The sequence below is a fragment of the Cherax quadricarinatus genome, chromosome 3 (assembly GCF_038502225.1).
Source record: "Cherax quadricarinatus isolate ZL_2023a chromosome 3, ASM3850222v1, whole genome shotgun sequence".
NCBI lineage: Eukaryota > Metazoa > Arthropoda > Malacostraca > Decapoda > Parastacidae > Cherax > Cherax quadricarinatus.
In genome coordinates, this window is record NC_091294.1 from 24,567,991 (window position 1) to 24,585,018 (window position 17,028).

Sequence of the window (17,028 nt, forward strand, 5' to 3'; positions counted from 1 at the left end):
TATGCGTTGATATATGTACTGTATCAACAAGTTTTTATTTGTTCCCCACTGCATTATACTGCAGCTCGGATTTGCACAGATGGATTATAGTTTGCTCTCTCTATCTTTCTCCCTCCTGTGCATTCTGTATCTCTGATACTGTGTTTTTAATTTCTTCTCTACTGCCACCCATCTTGCTGTTGGGTGACTAATGCTCACCATCACCTGTGGGAAGGGTCCCACTGTGACTCTTGTAGTGATCAGTTGGAGAGACTTCTCGCTTCTCGCCCTCTTCATATTTTAAATACAGGTGCTCCTACCCATTTTGACTCTCGCACTCATTCTCTCTCCTGCAGTGATCTTTCCATCTGTTCCTCACCCATTGCACTTGATTTCGTCTGGTTTGTTCCAGATTTACATGATAGTGATCACTTTCCTATCCTTCTTACTTCTCCTACATATACCCGACCATTTCGTAACCTTCATTGGCAGTTTGCTCGAGCAGATTGGGAATTACATTCCCGTCTTACCACCTGTTGCGAGGACCCCCTTTCATCGTATATTGATGAACTGGCACACCAATTTTCGACCTTAGTCTTGACTGTGGCGACTTGTTCTATCCCCCAAACCTCAGGTAGGCATTCTCAGACATCCGTACCTTGGTGGTCTCGTACGTGCGCCTGTGCAGTGTGTTTAAAACGTGCTGCATTGGGCCGTTATCGATATAACCGTACCACGGAGCGTCTGTTGGATTTTAAGCAGGCAAGGGCAATTGCTCGCCGCATCATACGCGATGCTAAATGCGCTTGTTGGCGAGACTACGTGTCTTCCATTACCTCAGCTTCCCCATTTGTACGATTTGGAAAAAGGTGCAGAAATTGTGTGGTAAGTACACTCTGGACCCAGCTCCCATTTTGCGGGTTGCTGGAGTTGATGTCGCGGACCCTTTAGAAGTTGCCACAGAATTTGGGAACTATCTTGTTCATATTTCCTGAGGGCTTCACCTCTGTCCCTCATTTCTTGTGTCTAAACCTACCAGAGAGCAATTCCTCTTAGATTTCTCCTCCAGTGGATTGGAGCCAAATAACATACCTTTTACTCTTCTAGAGTTGGAGTCCACGGTTTCCATGTGCCGGCCATCTGCACCAGGACCTGAGGATATCCACATCAGTATGCTACACCATCTCCATTCTACAGCCCTTCCTGTTTGTTCTTTTACATCTTTTCAATCTCATTTGGGAGCGAGGGGTTCTTCCACAACACTGGAAATCAGCTATTGTACTACCGTTTCACAAACGTGGCGCCTCAGGGCTTGACACCTCTCACTATCATCCCATTGCCCTGACCAGTGTGGTCTGCAAGGTGATGGAACGATTGGTGAATATACGTCTGATGTGGTTCTTAGAGACATACAATAGCCTTTTCCCTCGCCAATATAGCTTTCGCAAAGCCGCTATACTTTAAACCCTCTGCTTCACTTCGATACATATATTCAAAATGCCTTTGTTAACAACCACTCTGTCCTAGCGGTCTTTCTCAATCTAGAGAAGGCACATGACACCACTTGGAGGTATAACATTCTAGCCCAAGCCCACAAATTAGGCCTCTGCGGTAATCTACCAAACTTCATCGATGCTTTCTTGTCTGATGGACATTTTCGAGTCCGTATTGGCACCTCGCTTTCCTCAGACTTTGTACAAGCCGAAGGAATCCCACAAGGTTGTGTCCTCAGTACAGAGGACCCCCGCATAACGATTTTAATCCGTGCATGAGGGCTCATTGTTATGTGAAATAATCGGTATGCGAATGAATTTTCCCCATAAGAAATAATGGAAATCAAATTAATCCGTGCAAGACACCCAAAAGTATGAAAAAAAAAATTTTACCACATGAAATATACATTTTCCTACACACAAAGAGAAGGATACATGCACAATAGTAGAGTAATACATGCACAGTATATATTGTGCATGTACTAGTCTACTAAATGAAGAATAAATGACACTTACCTTTATTGAAGATGCAGCAATGACTGATGAGACACTGTGTCCTGGGAGTGCCTTTTCCTCCTGAGTACTGTAGGTCCTGTTTGGCATTTTCTTCCAGAACAGGCCTTATCACACTGTGTATGCCACTACGATTCTTAAATCTCTCAAACCAACCTTTGCTGGCTTTAAATTCACCAATATGAGCACTAGTTCCAGGCATTTTTCCCTGTTCACCTGGGTGTTAGTCGACTTGTGTGGGTTGCATCCTGGGAGACAAGATTAAGGACCCCAATGGAAATAAGTTAGACAGTCTTCGATGACACTGACTTTTTTGGGTTATCCTGGGTGGCAAATCCTCTGGGGTTAATTGTTTCTTGGTATTCTCAATAAGCCACACCAACAACGGTGCTACAGCAGCAGCAGCAGCTGACGGTGGTACAGCAGCAACAGACGATGCTACAGCAGCAGCAGACGATGCTACAGCAGCAACAGACGATGTTACAGCAGCAGCAGACGATGCTACAGCAGCAGCAGACGATGCTACAGCAGCAACAGACGATGCTACAGCAGCAGCAGACGATGTTACAGCAGCAGCAGACGATGCTACAGCAGCAGCAGCAGCAGACGATGCTACAGCAGCAGCAGACGATGCTACAGCAGCAACAGACGATGCTACAGCAGCAACAGACAATGTTACAGCAGCAGCAGACGATGCTACAGCAGCAGCAGACGATGCTTCAGCAGCAACAGACGATGTTACAGCAGCAGCAGACGATGCTACAGCAGCAGCAGACAGTGCTACAGCAGCAGCAGACGATGCTACAGCAGCAGCAGACGATGCTACAGCAGCAGCAGACGATGCTACAGCAGCAGCAGCAGCTGACAGTGCAGCAGCAGCAGCAGCTGTACCACCAATAGTAGCGATGGTTAATTGGGGTTTATTATACAACCTGGCCAGCTCGGAGACACGCACTCCATTTTCATACTTATCAATGATCTTTTTCTTCATCTCTATTGTAATTCTCACCCTTATTGCTGTAGGGTTGGCACTAGAAGCTTTCTTGGGGCCCATGGTCACTTATTTTCCAGAAAAAGCACCGAAAACACTGTAATAATACGAAATATTCCGATTGTATGCTTGGATGTTACCGCGGAGGCTGGCTGGTAAACAATGCCACTGGCAGCACATGTGAGGCTGGCTGAGGGCGCACATTGGACGCTTCTCGGACGAAAATCGGTGAGCGGGTTTTTAAGCGGTATGCGAGGCAAAATTTTTGCGATTAAAGCAAGCGGTATGCGGATTAATCGTTATGTGATGCCAACGGTATGCGGGGGTCCACTGTATAGGGTATACATGAGGTGTATTCAGGTGGGTGGGTTTCACATGACTTCCTTCCTATCGATATATTTACTCCGTTTACTCTTGACAAATTATCCTTTGTTTTGATTACATCTTTTATGTAATGTAAAACATTTTTTTTTTTTATAATTTATGTACTATTAGATGAATTACAAAATAAAATTTGATTATCCTCCAAATTTTTATTCCACATATTAAACTGTAAATAATTCCAAGAGACCTTACACACTACTAAAAACATTAGATTTTAAAGGTACGTTAATTTTGAAAGTTGCAAACATGGGTGTTTCTACTCTTCTGTAATTTCTGCATTCAGGGGTCTGTATAATGTCTCTGAGGCCATTAATAGACTCTGAGAACACTTACAACCAAGTAGCCCTCTCTGCACAGGTGACTGCAGAGAGGGAGTATTTTTACTGAGCCCCAACTTACAGATGCCTCAAGTTACATGCACACACATGGCGCACTTATGAACTAATTACATTTATGCAACAGTTGGTCTGCAGTACCAACATGTATAGAATACAAACATCCTTTGACTAGCAAAATTATATGATTGTAGAGAACTTGCATAACAGAGACCATACTAACCTTTGTATTGTATAGAAATATACCTTGATAGATGAATCATATCAGGCTAGAATGGTACAGTGTTTAGAGCAATGGTCTGCTATTTTTGAGACTGGCTTGTCATATGTTTGAATCCTGCCCATTCTATAAGCATAACATTATTTTGCACTGTATTTCTATACAAACAATGCTTGTAAGTTGAGGTACCAAGAATAGAATGTGTTTGAAAGTTTTGGGGCCTCCATTATTAGTACATAAATAATAAGTAGAGTATAAAATATAGGACAAATTTGTACATGGGTTTGGACTCTAAAGATTATCTGAATTTATTTTCTTGACTTCAGTTTGGGATGTATAATTTTACAGGTATTAATTCTTTGTCTGCAGCGTTCGTGTTTCTTGTGCGGTGTGACAGGAGAATTCACTTGCTGTAACAGTATCGTGTACTGCAGTCAGTCATGCCAGGTATGTATTGTTGCTGTAACAGTATCGTGTACTGCAGTCAGTCATGCCAGGTACGTATTGTTGCTGTAACAGTATCGTGTACTGCAGTCTCATGCCAAGTACATATTGCTGCTACACCAGGTCTCTCTCAACATTTGCGTTTTTCCGCTTTTGCAGGCTTTGAACATTCACGAATTCCCAGCAGCCAAATCATATTTATGTTTCCTTCCACCCGTGCATCCCTCTTACCCTCCCTCTTACCCTCCCTCTTACCCTCCCTCTTACCCTCCCTCTTACCCTCCCTCTTACCCTCCCTCTTACCCTCCCTCTTACCCTCCCTCTTACCCTCCCTCTTACCCTCCCTCTTACCCTCCCTCTTACCCTCCCTCTTACCCTCCCTCTTACCCTCCCTCCTACCCTCCCTCCTTCCCTCCCTCCTACCCTCCCTCCTACCCTCCCTCCTACCCCATCAACCGGCAGCTAACCCGCCCACCACTCACTCACTCAGTCATTGTCCAGCTACTCTTCACGTCAGTGTTTGTGTATCCTATCGTGTTTATGTGGTGGTGAAAGTCTGGCCCCCAAGTGACCAGCAACTGCTGTTGATGAGCCAACCTCTAAGCATTCAAAGAAAGTCATGAATCTGGAGCAGAAGGTGAAATTGCTAGATAAGTGTAGGGCAGGTAATTTGAACAGTTCTGCCAGTGGAAAATTATTTAACGTAAACGAAAGCACAGTGCAATCTATCAAGAAAAATGAGGCCAAGATAAGGGTAGCACTAGCATCTACTGCTCCTCCATCAGCCAAGCAAGTGTCACAAATAAGAAACAGTGTGATGTCTAAGATGGAATCAGTATTATTTGTGTGGATTTCAGACCAGAATAGAAAAGGAAATCCCATAGACATCAATGCATTCGTGTAAAGGGAAAGACTTTGTATGATACATTGGTTAGTGATGAGGCTAGCACCAGTGCAGAACCTATTCATATAAAGGATGGTTTGAAAAATTTAAGAGACAGTTCTCCCTGTACAACCTGAAGATGAGTGGAGAAGGAAGTTTGGCAGATCACGTTTCGGCAGCTGCATTCCCTGGCCGCTTTGAAAAAAATCATCGATGAGAAGGGATACACACCTGAGCAGGTGTGGAATATGGTTGAAACAGCCCTGTATTTGAAGAAGATTCCTGCCAGGACCTTCATTGCCAAGGAGAAGATTGCGCCAGGGTTCAAGGCTGCGAAAGACCAATACACATTAATGCTGTGTGCTAACGCTGCTGGGCACATGATAAAGCCAGACTTTATTTATAAATGTGCCAACCTCAGAGCACTGAAGGGACTCAACAGGAATCTCCTTCCAGTATCCTGGATGCATAATCCAAAAGCATAGACCACCATCATCATCTGTATGGAGTGGTTTCACCAATGCTTCCTGACAGAGGTACAGGCATATCTACAAGAGAAGGGCCTCCCAAACAAAGTCCTCCTGCTTCTTGATAATGCTCCAGGTCACCCACCATCACTGGAGGGAATGTGTGACAATGTTGAGGTTGTGTTCATGCAGCCAAACACAACCTCTTGATCAGGATGTGATAGCTACAATCAAAGCCTACTACACACGAAGGTCAATGCAGAGGCTCCACGCTGTGTTGGATGCAGATCCAGATGTGAGTGTCACTCAGTACTGGAAGAAGTTCACCATCGCTGACTGCCTCTCAATAGTGCATGATAGTGTCAAGGATTTGAAACCTCATATGGTGATGGGTTGTTGGAGGGTTTTGTGGCCAGAGTGTGTGTGTGATTTTGTTGGATTTGCTCCTCAGGACGAGGTTAACAAAGCCGTGAGGAAGACTGTGGAGTTAGAAAGGCTAGTTATGGTGAAGGGTTCGAGGACATGCAGGAGAGTGAGGTGAGAGACCTGGTTGAGGAACATGCACTGGACCTAAATGATGAAGAGTTGTTGGAGATTGTGCAGGCAGAGAATGAGGATAAAGAAGAGGAGAGTGTTGCTGAGGCCAATCAACTTCAAGCCCTCACCCTTGAAAAACTAGGGCAAGTGATGAAAATGACAGCACAGCTCAAACAATTAATGTACAACATAGACCCATCGATGTTGAGGGCTTTGAAGATGATGAATGACATTGATGCGAGCATAATTCCCTACAAAACTCTGTAGATATGAACAGGAAACAGTCTCAGTTTCCCATCACAATGTTCTTCACAAGGAAGCCTGCCACTACCCATGCTGCTACCCCTACCACTATCCCTACTGCCTCACCTGAACTTCAACCTGTAGGCAGTGACGCTGGCAGGGAAAAGTTAGAATCCACACACTATATTCATAATGCCATGCAGTTACACTCCATATAATCACCTCCATTTAACTATCATCACTATCAACTATCATGGCTAACTATCATCACTATCATCATTGTCATTGTCATCATCATCACAGGTCATCAGAGTTCATTGGCCTTATGAGTAGTGAGTGTTTTGTTTGTTCATTATTTGTTATTAAACTGTAACATGCTGCTTAGGTATGGAAAGAATGAAGAACTCAAAAGGAGCACTATATACAAAACTCAAGAGGGTCACCAAATAGAACGTAAGGAACACGTAAAAGACCTAGGAATAATTATGTCATTGGACCTTTCTTTTAAAGACCATAACAAGACAAAGATCACGACAGCCAGGAAGATGACTGGATGGATATTGAGAACTTTCAAAACAAGGGAAATAATGCCGATGGTGACACTCTTTAAATCGCTAGTGCTCCCTCACTTAGAATATTGCTCAGTGCTGACGGTCCCATTCAGGGCAGGAGAAATATCAGAGCTGGAACAAATACAGAGATCGTTTACGGCTCGCAGTGAGCCAGTAAAGCACCTGAACTACTAGGAACGCCAGCAAGTCTTGAACATGTACTCATTGGAGCGGAGGAGAGAGAGGTACATGATGATATATACCTGGAAGGTGCTGGAGGGCTTGGTCCCAAATCTGCACACTGCCATAACAACATACTGGAGTGAGAGATATGGGAGGAAGTGTAAAGTAAGCCCAGTGAGGAGCAGGGGTGCGGTGGGGACAATAAGGGAACACTGTATCAACATCCAAGGTCCCAGACTTTTCAACATCTTACCAGAAGATATCAGAAACACTGCTGGAACAAGTGTTGAAGCCTTCAAGAGGAAACTAGACAAGTATCTTCACCAGGTGCCAGATCAACCAGGCTGTGATGGATATGTGAGGCAGCGGGCCTCCAGCAGCAACAGCCTGGTTGACCAGGCGAGCACCAGACGAGCCTGGCCCATGGCCGGGCTCAGAGAGTACATATACTCTTGAAACTCTTCAAAGGTATATCAAAGGTATGTAGTACTATACATGTATAGTACAATATTTTATGATGTTTTCATGTGTTTTATGACTGTTCATGGTTCAGTAGGTTAAGGAAGGAGTATTGTATTATATTTTCCTATGATATATTGGGGCACCAAACATTTGCGATTTTTCAACATTCGCGAGGCTCTTGATCCCCTAACCCTTGCGAATGTTGAGGGAGACCTGTAGATGCTAATCTAGCTTTGTTGTGAGAATTAATGTTTCTCTTTTACCTCACTAATTTGAGTGTGATACAGTACCAAGAAAGAAAGATGAATAGGTTTTTATTTTATTATCACACTGGCCGATTCCCACCAAGGCAGGGTGGCCCGAAAAAGAAAAACTTTCACCATCATTCACTCCATCACTGTCTTGCCAGAAGGGTGCTTTACACTACAGTTTTTAAACTGCAACATTAACACCCCTCCTTCAGAGTGCAGGCACTGTACTTCCCATCTCCAGGACTCAAGTCCGGCCCGCCAGTTTCCCTGAATCCCTTCATAAATGTTACTTTGCTCACACTCCAACAGCACGTCAAGTATTAAAAACCATTCGTCTCCATTTACTTCTCTTACAACCCCATCTATAAATATATTAAACAACCACGGTGACATCACACATCCTTGTCTAAGGCCTACTTTTACTGGGAAATACAGTGGACCCCCGGTTAACGAACTTTTTTCATTCCAGTAGTATGTTCAGGTGCCAGTACTGACCGAATTTTTTCCCATAAGGAATATTGTGAAGTAGATTAGTCCATTTCAGACCCCCAAACATACATGTACAAACGCACTTACATAAATACACTTACATAATTGGTCGCATTTGGAGGGGATCGTTAAGCGGGGGTCCACTGTAATTTCCCTCTTTCCTATGTACTCTAACTTGAGCCTCACTATCCTCGTAAAAACTCTTCACTGCTTTCAGTAACCTACCTCCTACACCATACACCTGCAACATCTGCCACATTGCCCCCCTATCCACCCTGTCATATGCCTTTTCCAAATCCATAAATGCCACAAAGACCTCTTTAGCCTTATCTAAATACTGTTCACTTATATGTTTCACTGTAAACACCTGGTCCACACACCCCCCTACCTTTCCTAAAGCCTCCTTGTTCATCTGCTATCCTATTCTCAGTCTTACTTTTAATTCTTTCAATAATAACTCTACCATACACTTTACCAGGTATACTCAACAGACTTATCCCCCTATAATTTTTGCACTCTCTTTTGTCCCCTTTGCCTTTATACAAAGGAACTATGCATGCTCTCTGCCAATCCCTAGGTACCTTACCCTCTTCCATACATTTATTAAATAATTGCACCAACCACTCCAAAACTATATCCCCACCTGCTTTTAACATTTCTATCTTAATCCCATCAATCCCGGTTGCCTTACCCCCTTTCATTTTACCTACTGCCTCACGAACTTCCCCCACACTCACAACTGGCTCTTCCTCACTCCTACAAGATGTTATTCCTCCTTGCCCTATACACGAAATCACAGCTTCCCTATCTTCATCAACATTTAACAATTCCTCAAAATATTCCCTCCATCTTCCCAATACCTCTAACTCTCCATTTAATAACTCTCCTCTCCTATTTTTAACTGACAAATCCATTTGTTCTCTAGGCTTCCTTAACTTGTTAATCTCACTCCAAAACTTTTTCTTATTTTCAACAAAATTTGTTGATAACATCTCACCCACTCTCTCATTTGCTCTCTTTTTACATTGCTTCACCACTCTCTTAACCTCTCTCTTTTTCTCCATATACTCTTCCCTCCTTGCATCACTTCTACTTTGTAAAAACTTCTCATATGCTAACTTTTTCTCCCTTACTACTCTCTTTACATCATCATTCCACCAATCGCTCCTCTTCCCTCCCGCACCCACTTTCCTGTAACCACAAACTTCTGCTGAACACTCTAACACTACATTTTTAAACCTACCCCATACCTCTTCGACCCCATTGCCTATGCTCTCATTAGCCCATCTATCCTCCAATAGCTGTTTATAACTTTCCCTAACTGCCTCCTCTTTTAGTTTATAAACCTTCACCTCTCTCTTCCCTGATGCTTCTATTCTCCTTGTATCCCATCTACCTTTTACTCTCAGTGTAGCTACAACTAGAAAGTGATCTGATATATCTGTGGCCCCTCTATAAACATGTACATCCTGAAGTCTACTCAACAGTCTTTTATCTACCAATACATAATCCAACAAACTACTGTCATTTCGCCCTACATCATATCTTGTATACTTATTTATCCTCTTTTTCTTAAAATATGTATTACCTATAACTAAACCCCTTTCTATACAAAGTTCAATCAAAGGGCTCCCATTATCATTTAAACCTGGCACCCCAAACTTACCTACCACACCCTCTCTAAAAGTTTCTCCTACTTTAGCATTCAGGTCCCCTACCACAATTACTCTCTCACTTGGTTCAAAGGCTCCTATACATTCACTTAACCCTTTGAGGGTTTTTGTCGTACTAGTACGTCTTACGCGTAGGGGTTTTTGACGTACTAGTACTCATAAATTCTAGCGACCTCAAATCTAGTGGGAGAAAGCTGGTAGGCCTTCATATGAAAGAATGGGTCTATGTGGTCAGTGTGCACAGTCTAAAAAAAATCCTGCAGCACACAGTGCATAATGAGAAAAAAAAAAACTTTTTCCATTTTTTTTAATAAATCAGCGACTTTGCAGTGTATTTTCGTATGGTATTTATTGTTGTATTCTAGTTTTCTTGGTCTCATTTTATAGAATGGAAGACATATTACTGAAATTGAGATGATTTTGACTGGTTTTACAATGAAAGGTGCCTTGAAATTGAGCTCAAAGTAGCAGAAATGTTCGATTTTTACCAAACTTCAAAAGTAAACAAATCGTGCCAAGCGTGCAATACACGTCAACTGGTGAGTCTAATATTCTTTCACAAGTGCACCAATAATATTTATACCATTTTTTACACTAATGCAGTAGTCTGCATAACAGTAAATCTTATATTTTTTGTGAGAATAAAAATTCAAAGTGGAAAGCAAAAGAATATAAGAGGGGCCTTGAGACGTGACTAATGACTAGAGGAAATGTCATTTTAGTGCCAGGAATGTCTTTCTTGTTTATTCTGGACCCTATTCCGAAATTGGCATCTTTTGAAATTTGTGTGAAATTGGCAAAATTGCTAAATTCTGACCACTGTACTGGATAGTTGAATTCATAAATGGGTGGTTTCTTGCACCCATTCGATAGAAAAAATGGAGTTCTAGCGAAATATTCATGTTTTTTGTCGACTAGTACAGTGAAATTGGCCGAAAATGGGGCTCAAAGTGGGCAAAATCGCCGATCCGTAAACATCGCCGAGACCGCTAACTTTGCGAGAGCATAATTCCGTAAGTTTTCTATCAAATTTCAAACTTTTGGTGTCGTTATGATCGGGAAAAGATTCTCTATCTTTTCATAAGAGAAAATAATTTTTTTTTTTTTTTTAAATTTGGCCGACCCTGAGGACGAGTTTCGGAGAGGGCCTGTCGACCCTCAAAGGGTTAACATCTCCCAAAATCTCTCTCTCTCCTCTGCATTCCTCTCTTCTCCAGGTGCATACACGCTTATTATGACCCACTTCTCGCATCCAACCTTTACTTTAATCCACATAATTCTTGAATTTACACATATTCTCTTTTCTCCTTCCATAACTGATCATTCAACATTACTGCTACCCCTTTCTTTGCTCTAACTCTCTCAGATACTCCAGATTTAATCCCATTTATTTCCCCCTACCGAAACTCCCCTACCCCCCTCAGCTTTGTTTCGCTTAGGGCCAGGACATCCAACTTCTTTTCATTCATAACATCAGCAATAATCTGTTTCTTGTCATCTGCACTACATCCATGCACATTCAAGCATCCCAGTTTTATAAAGTTTTTCTTCTTCTCTTTTTTAGTAAATGTCTACAGGAGAAGGGGTTACTAGCCCATTGCTCCCGGCATTTTAGTCGCCTCATACGACACGCATGGCTTACGGAGGAAAGATTCTTTTCCACTTCCCCATGGACAATAGAAGAAATAAAGAAGAACAAGAGCTATGTAGAAAAAGGAGAAAAACCTAGATGTATGTATATGTATATGCATGTGCATGTCTGTGAAGTGTGACCAAAGTGTAAGTTGGAGTAGCAAGATATCCCTGTTATCTAGTGTGTTTATGAGACAGAAAAAGACACCAGCAATCCTACCATCATGCAAAACAGTTACAGGTTTCTGTTTCACAGTCATCTGGCGGGACGGGAGTACTTCCCTGGGTGGTTGCTGTCTACCAACCTACTACCTATGTAAAATTATAATGTAATCTCTATAAAATGTATTTTTTGTGAATATTTTTGGGTTTCTGCAACAGATTACAGTGGAACCTCGGCTTGTGAATGCCCCACCATGCAAATTTTTCAGGATACGAACAGTCACATGATTGATTTTTTGCTTCTGGATACGAATGAAATTTCAGAATGCGAACTTTCCCCTCAAGGGAGGTTCCTTGGTGAGGGGCTTTTGATCAAGGGAATTGGATCTGTGCTCCACTTCCATAAATTAACATTAATAATAATAATTATTTAAGAAGTGAAGTGGCATACACAATGTTGTAAGGCAGCAGACCTAATAGCCCATACTAGGCAAGTCTTTCACAAGCCATCCCACTAACAGAATATTTGCCCAACTAAATTTTCAATGCTACCCACTCACATCCAACCCCTCTCACTCGTGTATTTATCCAACACAAATTTGAAACCACCCAATGTTTTAGCTTCAATAACAATATTAGGCAGATTGTTCCACTCATCAGCACAAGAACACAAGAAAGGAGGAACACTGCAGCAGGCCTATTGGCCCATACTTGGCAGGTCCTTCACAAATACAGCCCACCTACAGAATAAAAGCTGAAGATTGAGACACTTACACAACATATGGGAATCTTTATTCAGGAAACGTTTTGCCATACATTGGCTTCATCAGTCCAATACAAAGTAGAAAGGTGTAAGGAGAGGAGGAGTTTGAGGTAATCAGTCCCTCAGCCTGGAGTCAATGAGTTTAGTCCATCAATCTTGTAGAATGTACAGCATAGGGCCGTAGACATGGCTTATATACTGTAGTCAGGTGAGGCGAAGCAGGAGGAGGCGGGGTCATAGTGGTACCATCCACTAGTCGAAGTAGGTCTTCGTCCAAAGGTTGGACTAGTATTGAAGAATTCTTTGTAACTAGATCCCATGATGCTGCAGTGTCTGACAGTTGTGACGAATGGTTTGAGAAACCGGTTTCTCCTTACACCTTTCTACTTTGTATTGGACTGATAAAGCCACTGTGTGATAAAACATTTACTGAATAAAGATTCCCATATGTTGCATAAGTGTCTCAATCTTCAACTTGTCAGTTTCTCAAACCATTCATCACACAGAATAAACGCTATTTACTCACGTGCAAGTCCCACTCAAATCCAACCCCTCTCACTCATTTATTTATCCAACCCAAATTTGAAACTACCCAAGGTTTTAGCTTTGATAGAACCTTGGGTAGCTTTAAAAACAGATTGGAGAAATATACGAGTGGGAAGAGCTGGGTATGATTGGTGTCATGGGTACATAATAACATAAAGGAGGAACACTGTAGTAGGCCTGTTGGCCCATACTTAGCAGGTCCTTCACAAATCCAACTCACTAACAGAATAAACATACCCAGGCAGTAAGTGTTGGCAATTCTATTTACTCATCTTGACTGTGTGCTAATGGAGTTACATCGAAGAAATGCTGAACATTGACAATGATGCACCTGTTGCGCATTCCTTGAGTGATGGTGAAATTAGATGAATTGTGATAGATAAATAAGCCATAGAGTTGATATTTGCATCATATTGAAGAATTTTGTCATGCCTCCTGAAAGCAAGAATTCCGCTGGAACGGATTAATGCCGTTTCAGTTAATTTAAGTGAGGAAAATTGATTCAGCAAATCAGGATACGAACAAGTTCACAGATTGGATTAAATTCATAAGCTAAGGCTCCACTGTAATTGTATTTCCATTATTTTTTATGGGAAATATTGCTTCGGCTTTCGAACATTTCAACTTTAGAACTAGCTCTTGGAACGGATTAAGTTTGAAACTCGAGGTTCCACTGCAATACTAGCAAAATAGCTAAGAATTTGGTCGACTGCAATAATGCAATTGGCCTAAAATGGTAGTCAAAGTCAGCAACATTGCCATTGCATAAATATCGCTGACTGTAAAATTTGTGAGAGCGTAATTTTGTCAATTTTCCATCAAATTTTGTACTTTTTGCTTTACTACCTTCAGAAAAAGATTCTCTACCATTTCATAAGAAAAAATAGCAAAAAATGTTTTAAAAATTCTTGGACCCTGGCTGTCACTCAGAAATTTGACCTCTGGACCCTGAGAGGGTTAAATGTTGATGAAGATAGGGAGGCTGTGGTTTCGTGTATAGGGCAAGAAGAAATAACATCTTGTATGAGTGAGGCAGTGGTTAGAATGAAAGGGGGTAAAGCAGCAGGGATTGATGGGATAAAGATAGAAATGTTAAAAGCACGTGTGGATATAGTTTTACAATAGTTAGTACTTTTATTTAATAAATGTTTGGAGGAGGGTAAGGTACCTAGGGATTAGCAGAGAGCATGCATAGTTCCTTTGTATAAAGGCAAAGGGAACTAAAGAGAGTGTAAAAATTATAGGGGAATAAGTCTGTTGAGTGTACCTGGTAAAGTGTATGGAAGAGTTATTATTGAAAGAATTAAGAGTAAGATGGAGAGGAGGATAGTAGATGAACAAGGAGGCTTTTGGAAGGGTAGGGGGTGTGTAGACCAAGTGTTTACAATGAAACCTATAGGTGAACAGTATTTAGATAAGGGTAAAGAGGTTTTTGGGGCATTTATGGATATGAAAAAAGCGTGTGATAGAGTGGATAGGGGGGCAATGTGGCAGATTTTGCAAATGTAGGTAGGTTATTGAAAGCAGTGAAGAGTTTTTTTGCGAGGATAGTGAAGCTCAGGTTAGAATATGTAGGAAAGAGGGAGATTATTTCCCAGTAAAAGTAGGCCTTTGACAGGGATGTGTGATGTCACCTTGGTTGTTCAGTATACAGTGGACCCCCGCATAACGATGGCATCGCATAGCGATTTTTCCGCATAACGATTACTTTTATCGCAAAATTTTTGCCCCGCATACCGATTAAAAACCCGCATACCGATTTTCGTCCGAGACGCGTCCAATGTGCCCTCAGCCAGCCTCACATGTGCCGCTCCGTCCCATTGTTTACCAGCCAGCCTCCGCGGTAACATCCAAGCATACACTCGGAATATTTCGTATTATTACAGTATTTTCGGTGCTGTTTCTGGAAAATAAGTGACCATGGGCCCCAAGAAAGCTTCTAGTGCCAACCCTACACCTCAAAGGGTAAGAATTACTATAGAGATGAAGAAAGAGATAATTGATAAGTATGAAAGTGGAGTGCGTATAGCCGACCTAGTCAAGCTGTACAAGAAACCCCAATCAACCATCGCTACTATTGTGGGCACCAGAAAGACAATCAAGGAAGCTGTTCTTGCCAAAGGTTCAACTGTGTTTTCGAAACAAAGATCGCAATTGATGGAAGATGTTGAGAGACTCTTATTGGTGTGGATAAATGAAAAACAGATAGCAGGAGATAGCGTCTCTCAAGCGATCATATGTGAAAAGGCTAGGAAGTTGCATGACGATTTAATTAAAAAAATGCCTGCAACTAGTGATGATGTGAGTGAATTTAAGGCCAGCAAAGGTTGGTTTGAGAGATTTAAGAAGCATAGTGGCATCCATAGTGTGATAAGGCATGGTGAGGCTGCCAGTTCGGACCACAAAGCGGCTGAAAAATATGTGCAGGAATTCAAGGAGTACATAGAAACTGAAGGACTGAAACCTGAACAAGTGTTTAATTGTGATGAAACAGGCCTGTTCTGGAAGAAAATGCCAAGCAGGACCTACATTACTCAGGAGGAAAAGGCACTCCCAGGACATAAGCCTATGAAAGACAGGCTTACTTTGTTGATGTGTGCCAATGCTACTGGTGATTGCAAAGTGAAGCCTTTATTAGTGTATCACTCTGAAACTCCCAGAGCGTTCAGGCAAAAGAATGTCCTCAAGGATAATTTGTGTGTGCTGTGGAGGGCAAACAGTAAGGCATGGGTCACTAGGGAATTTTTCTATAACTGGTTACACCATGCATTTGCCCCCAATGTGAAAAATTACCTAACTGAAAAGAAATTAGAACTTAAGTGCCTCCTGGTGTTAGACAATGCCCCTGGTCATCCTACAGACGTGTCAGAGCGACTTTATGGGGACATGAGCTTCATTAAGGTGAAGTTTTTGCCTCCTAATACCACTCCTCTCCTGCAGCCCATGGACCAGCAGGTTATTTCCAACTTCAAGAAACTGTACACAAAAGCTCTGTTTGAAAGGTGCTTTGTAATGACCTCAGAAACTCAACTGACTCTAAGAGAGTTTTGGAGAGATCACTTTAATATCCTCAATTGTGTAAACCTTATAGGTAAGGCTTGGGAGGAAGTGACAAAGAGGACCTTGAACTCTGCTTGGAAGAAACTGTGGCCAGAATGTGTAGACAAAAGGGATTTTGAAGGGTTTGAGGCTAACCCTGAGAATCCTGTGCCAGTTGAGGAATCCATTGTGGCATTGGGAAAGTCCTTGGGGTTGGAGGTTAGTGGGGAGGATGTGGAAGAGTTGGTGGAGGAGGACAATGAAGAACTAACCACTGATGAGCTGCTAGATCAACTTCAACAGCAAGAGGCCACACCTGAGGAAATTGCTTCGGAGGAGGGGAGAGAGAAATTGAAGAAGTTGCCTACTTCAAAGATTAAGGAAATCTGTGCAAAGTGGCTTGAAGTGCAAACCTTCATGGATGAAAATCACCCTCACACAGCTATTGCAAGCCGTGCTGGTGATTATTACACTGACAATGTTGTGAAACACTTTAGGCAAGTCATAAAGGAATGAGAGGTACAGGCCACTATGGACAGATATCTTGTGCGAAAGAAGTCCAGTGACTCTGAAGCTGGCCCTAGTGGCATTAAAAGAAGAAGGGAAGTAACCCCAGAAAAGGACTTACTACCTCAAGTCCTAATGGAAGGGGATTCCCCTTCTAAACACTAACACACTCTCTCCCCTCCTCCCATCCCATCAATCATCACCAGATCTTCAATAAAAGTAAGTGTCATTTAATTGTGCATGCATTTTTCAGTTTGTGTGTATTAAAATTAACATTTCAT

General features: G+C 42.1%; 1 protein-coding gene across 4 annotated transcripts in view; it reads left to right on the plus strand.

The window, feature by feature from the left end:
• Positions 1 to 17,028, plus strand: part of LOC128684088 (streptococcal hemagglutinin) — a 184,911-nt gene that overhangs the window by 143,848 nt on the left and 24,035 nt on the right. For 3 of the 4 annotated variants that reach the window (XM_053770225.2, XM_070090845.1, XM_070090852.1), the window contains one exon: positions 1,087 to 1,590. In XM_053770225.2, the coding sequence (XP_053626200.2) occupies positions 1,087 to 1,443 (357 nt within the window). In that variant the 3' untranslated portion in view covers positions 1,444 to 1,590. Of the gene's footprint in view, positions 1 to 1,086; positions 1,591 to 4,284; positions 4,363 to 17,028 lie in introns of those variants that run through there. The other variant, XM_070090858.1, reaches the window with a different exon arrangement.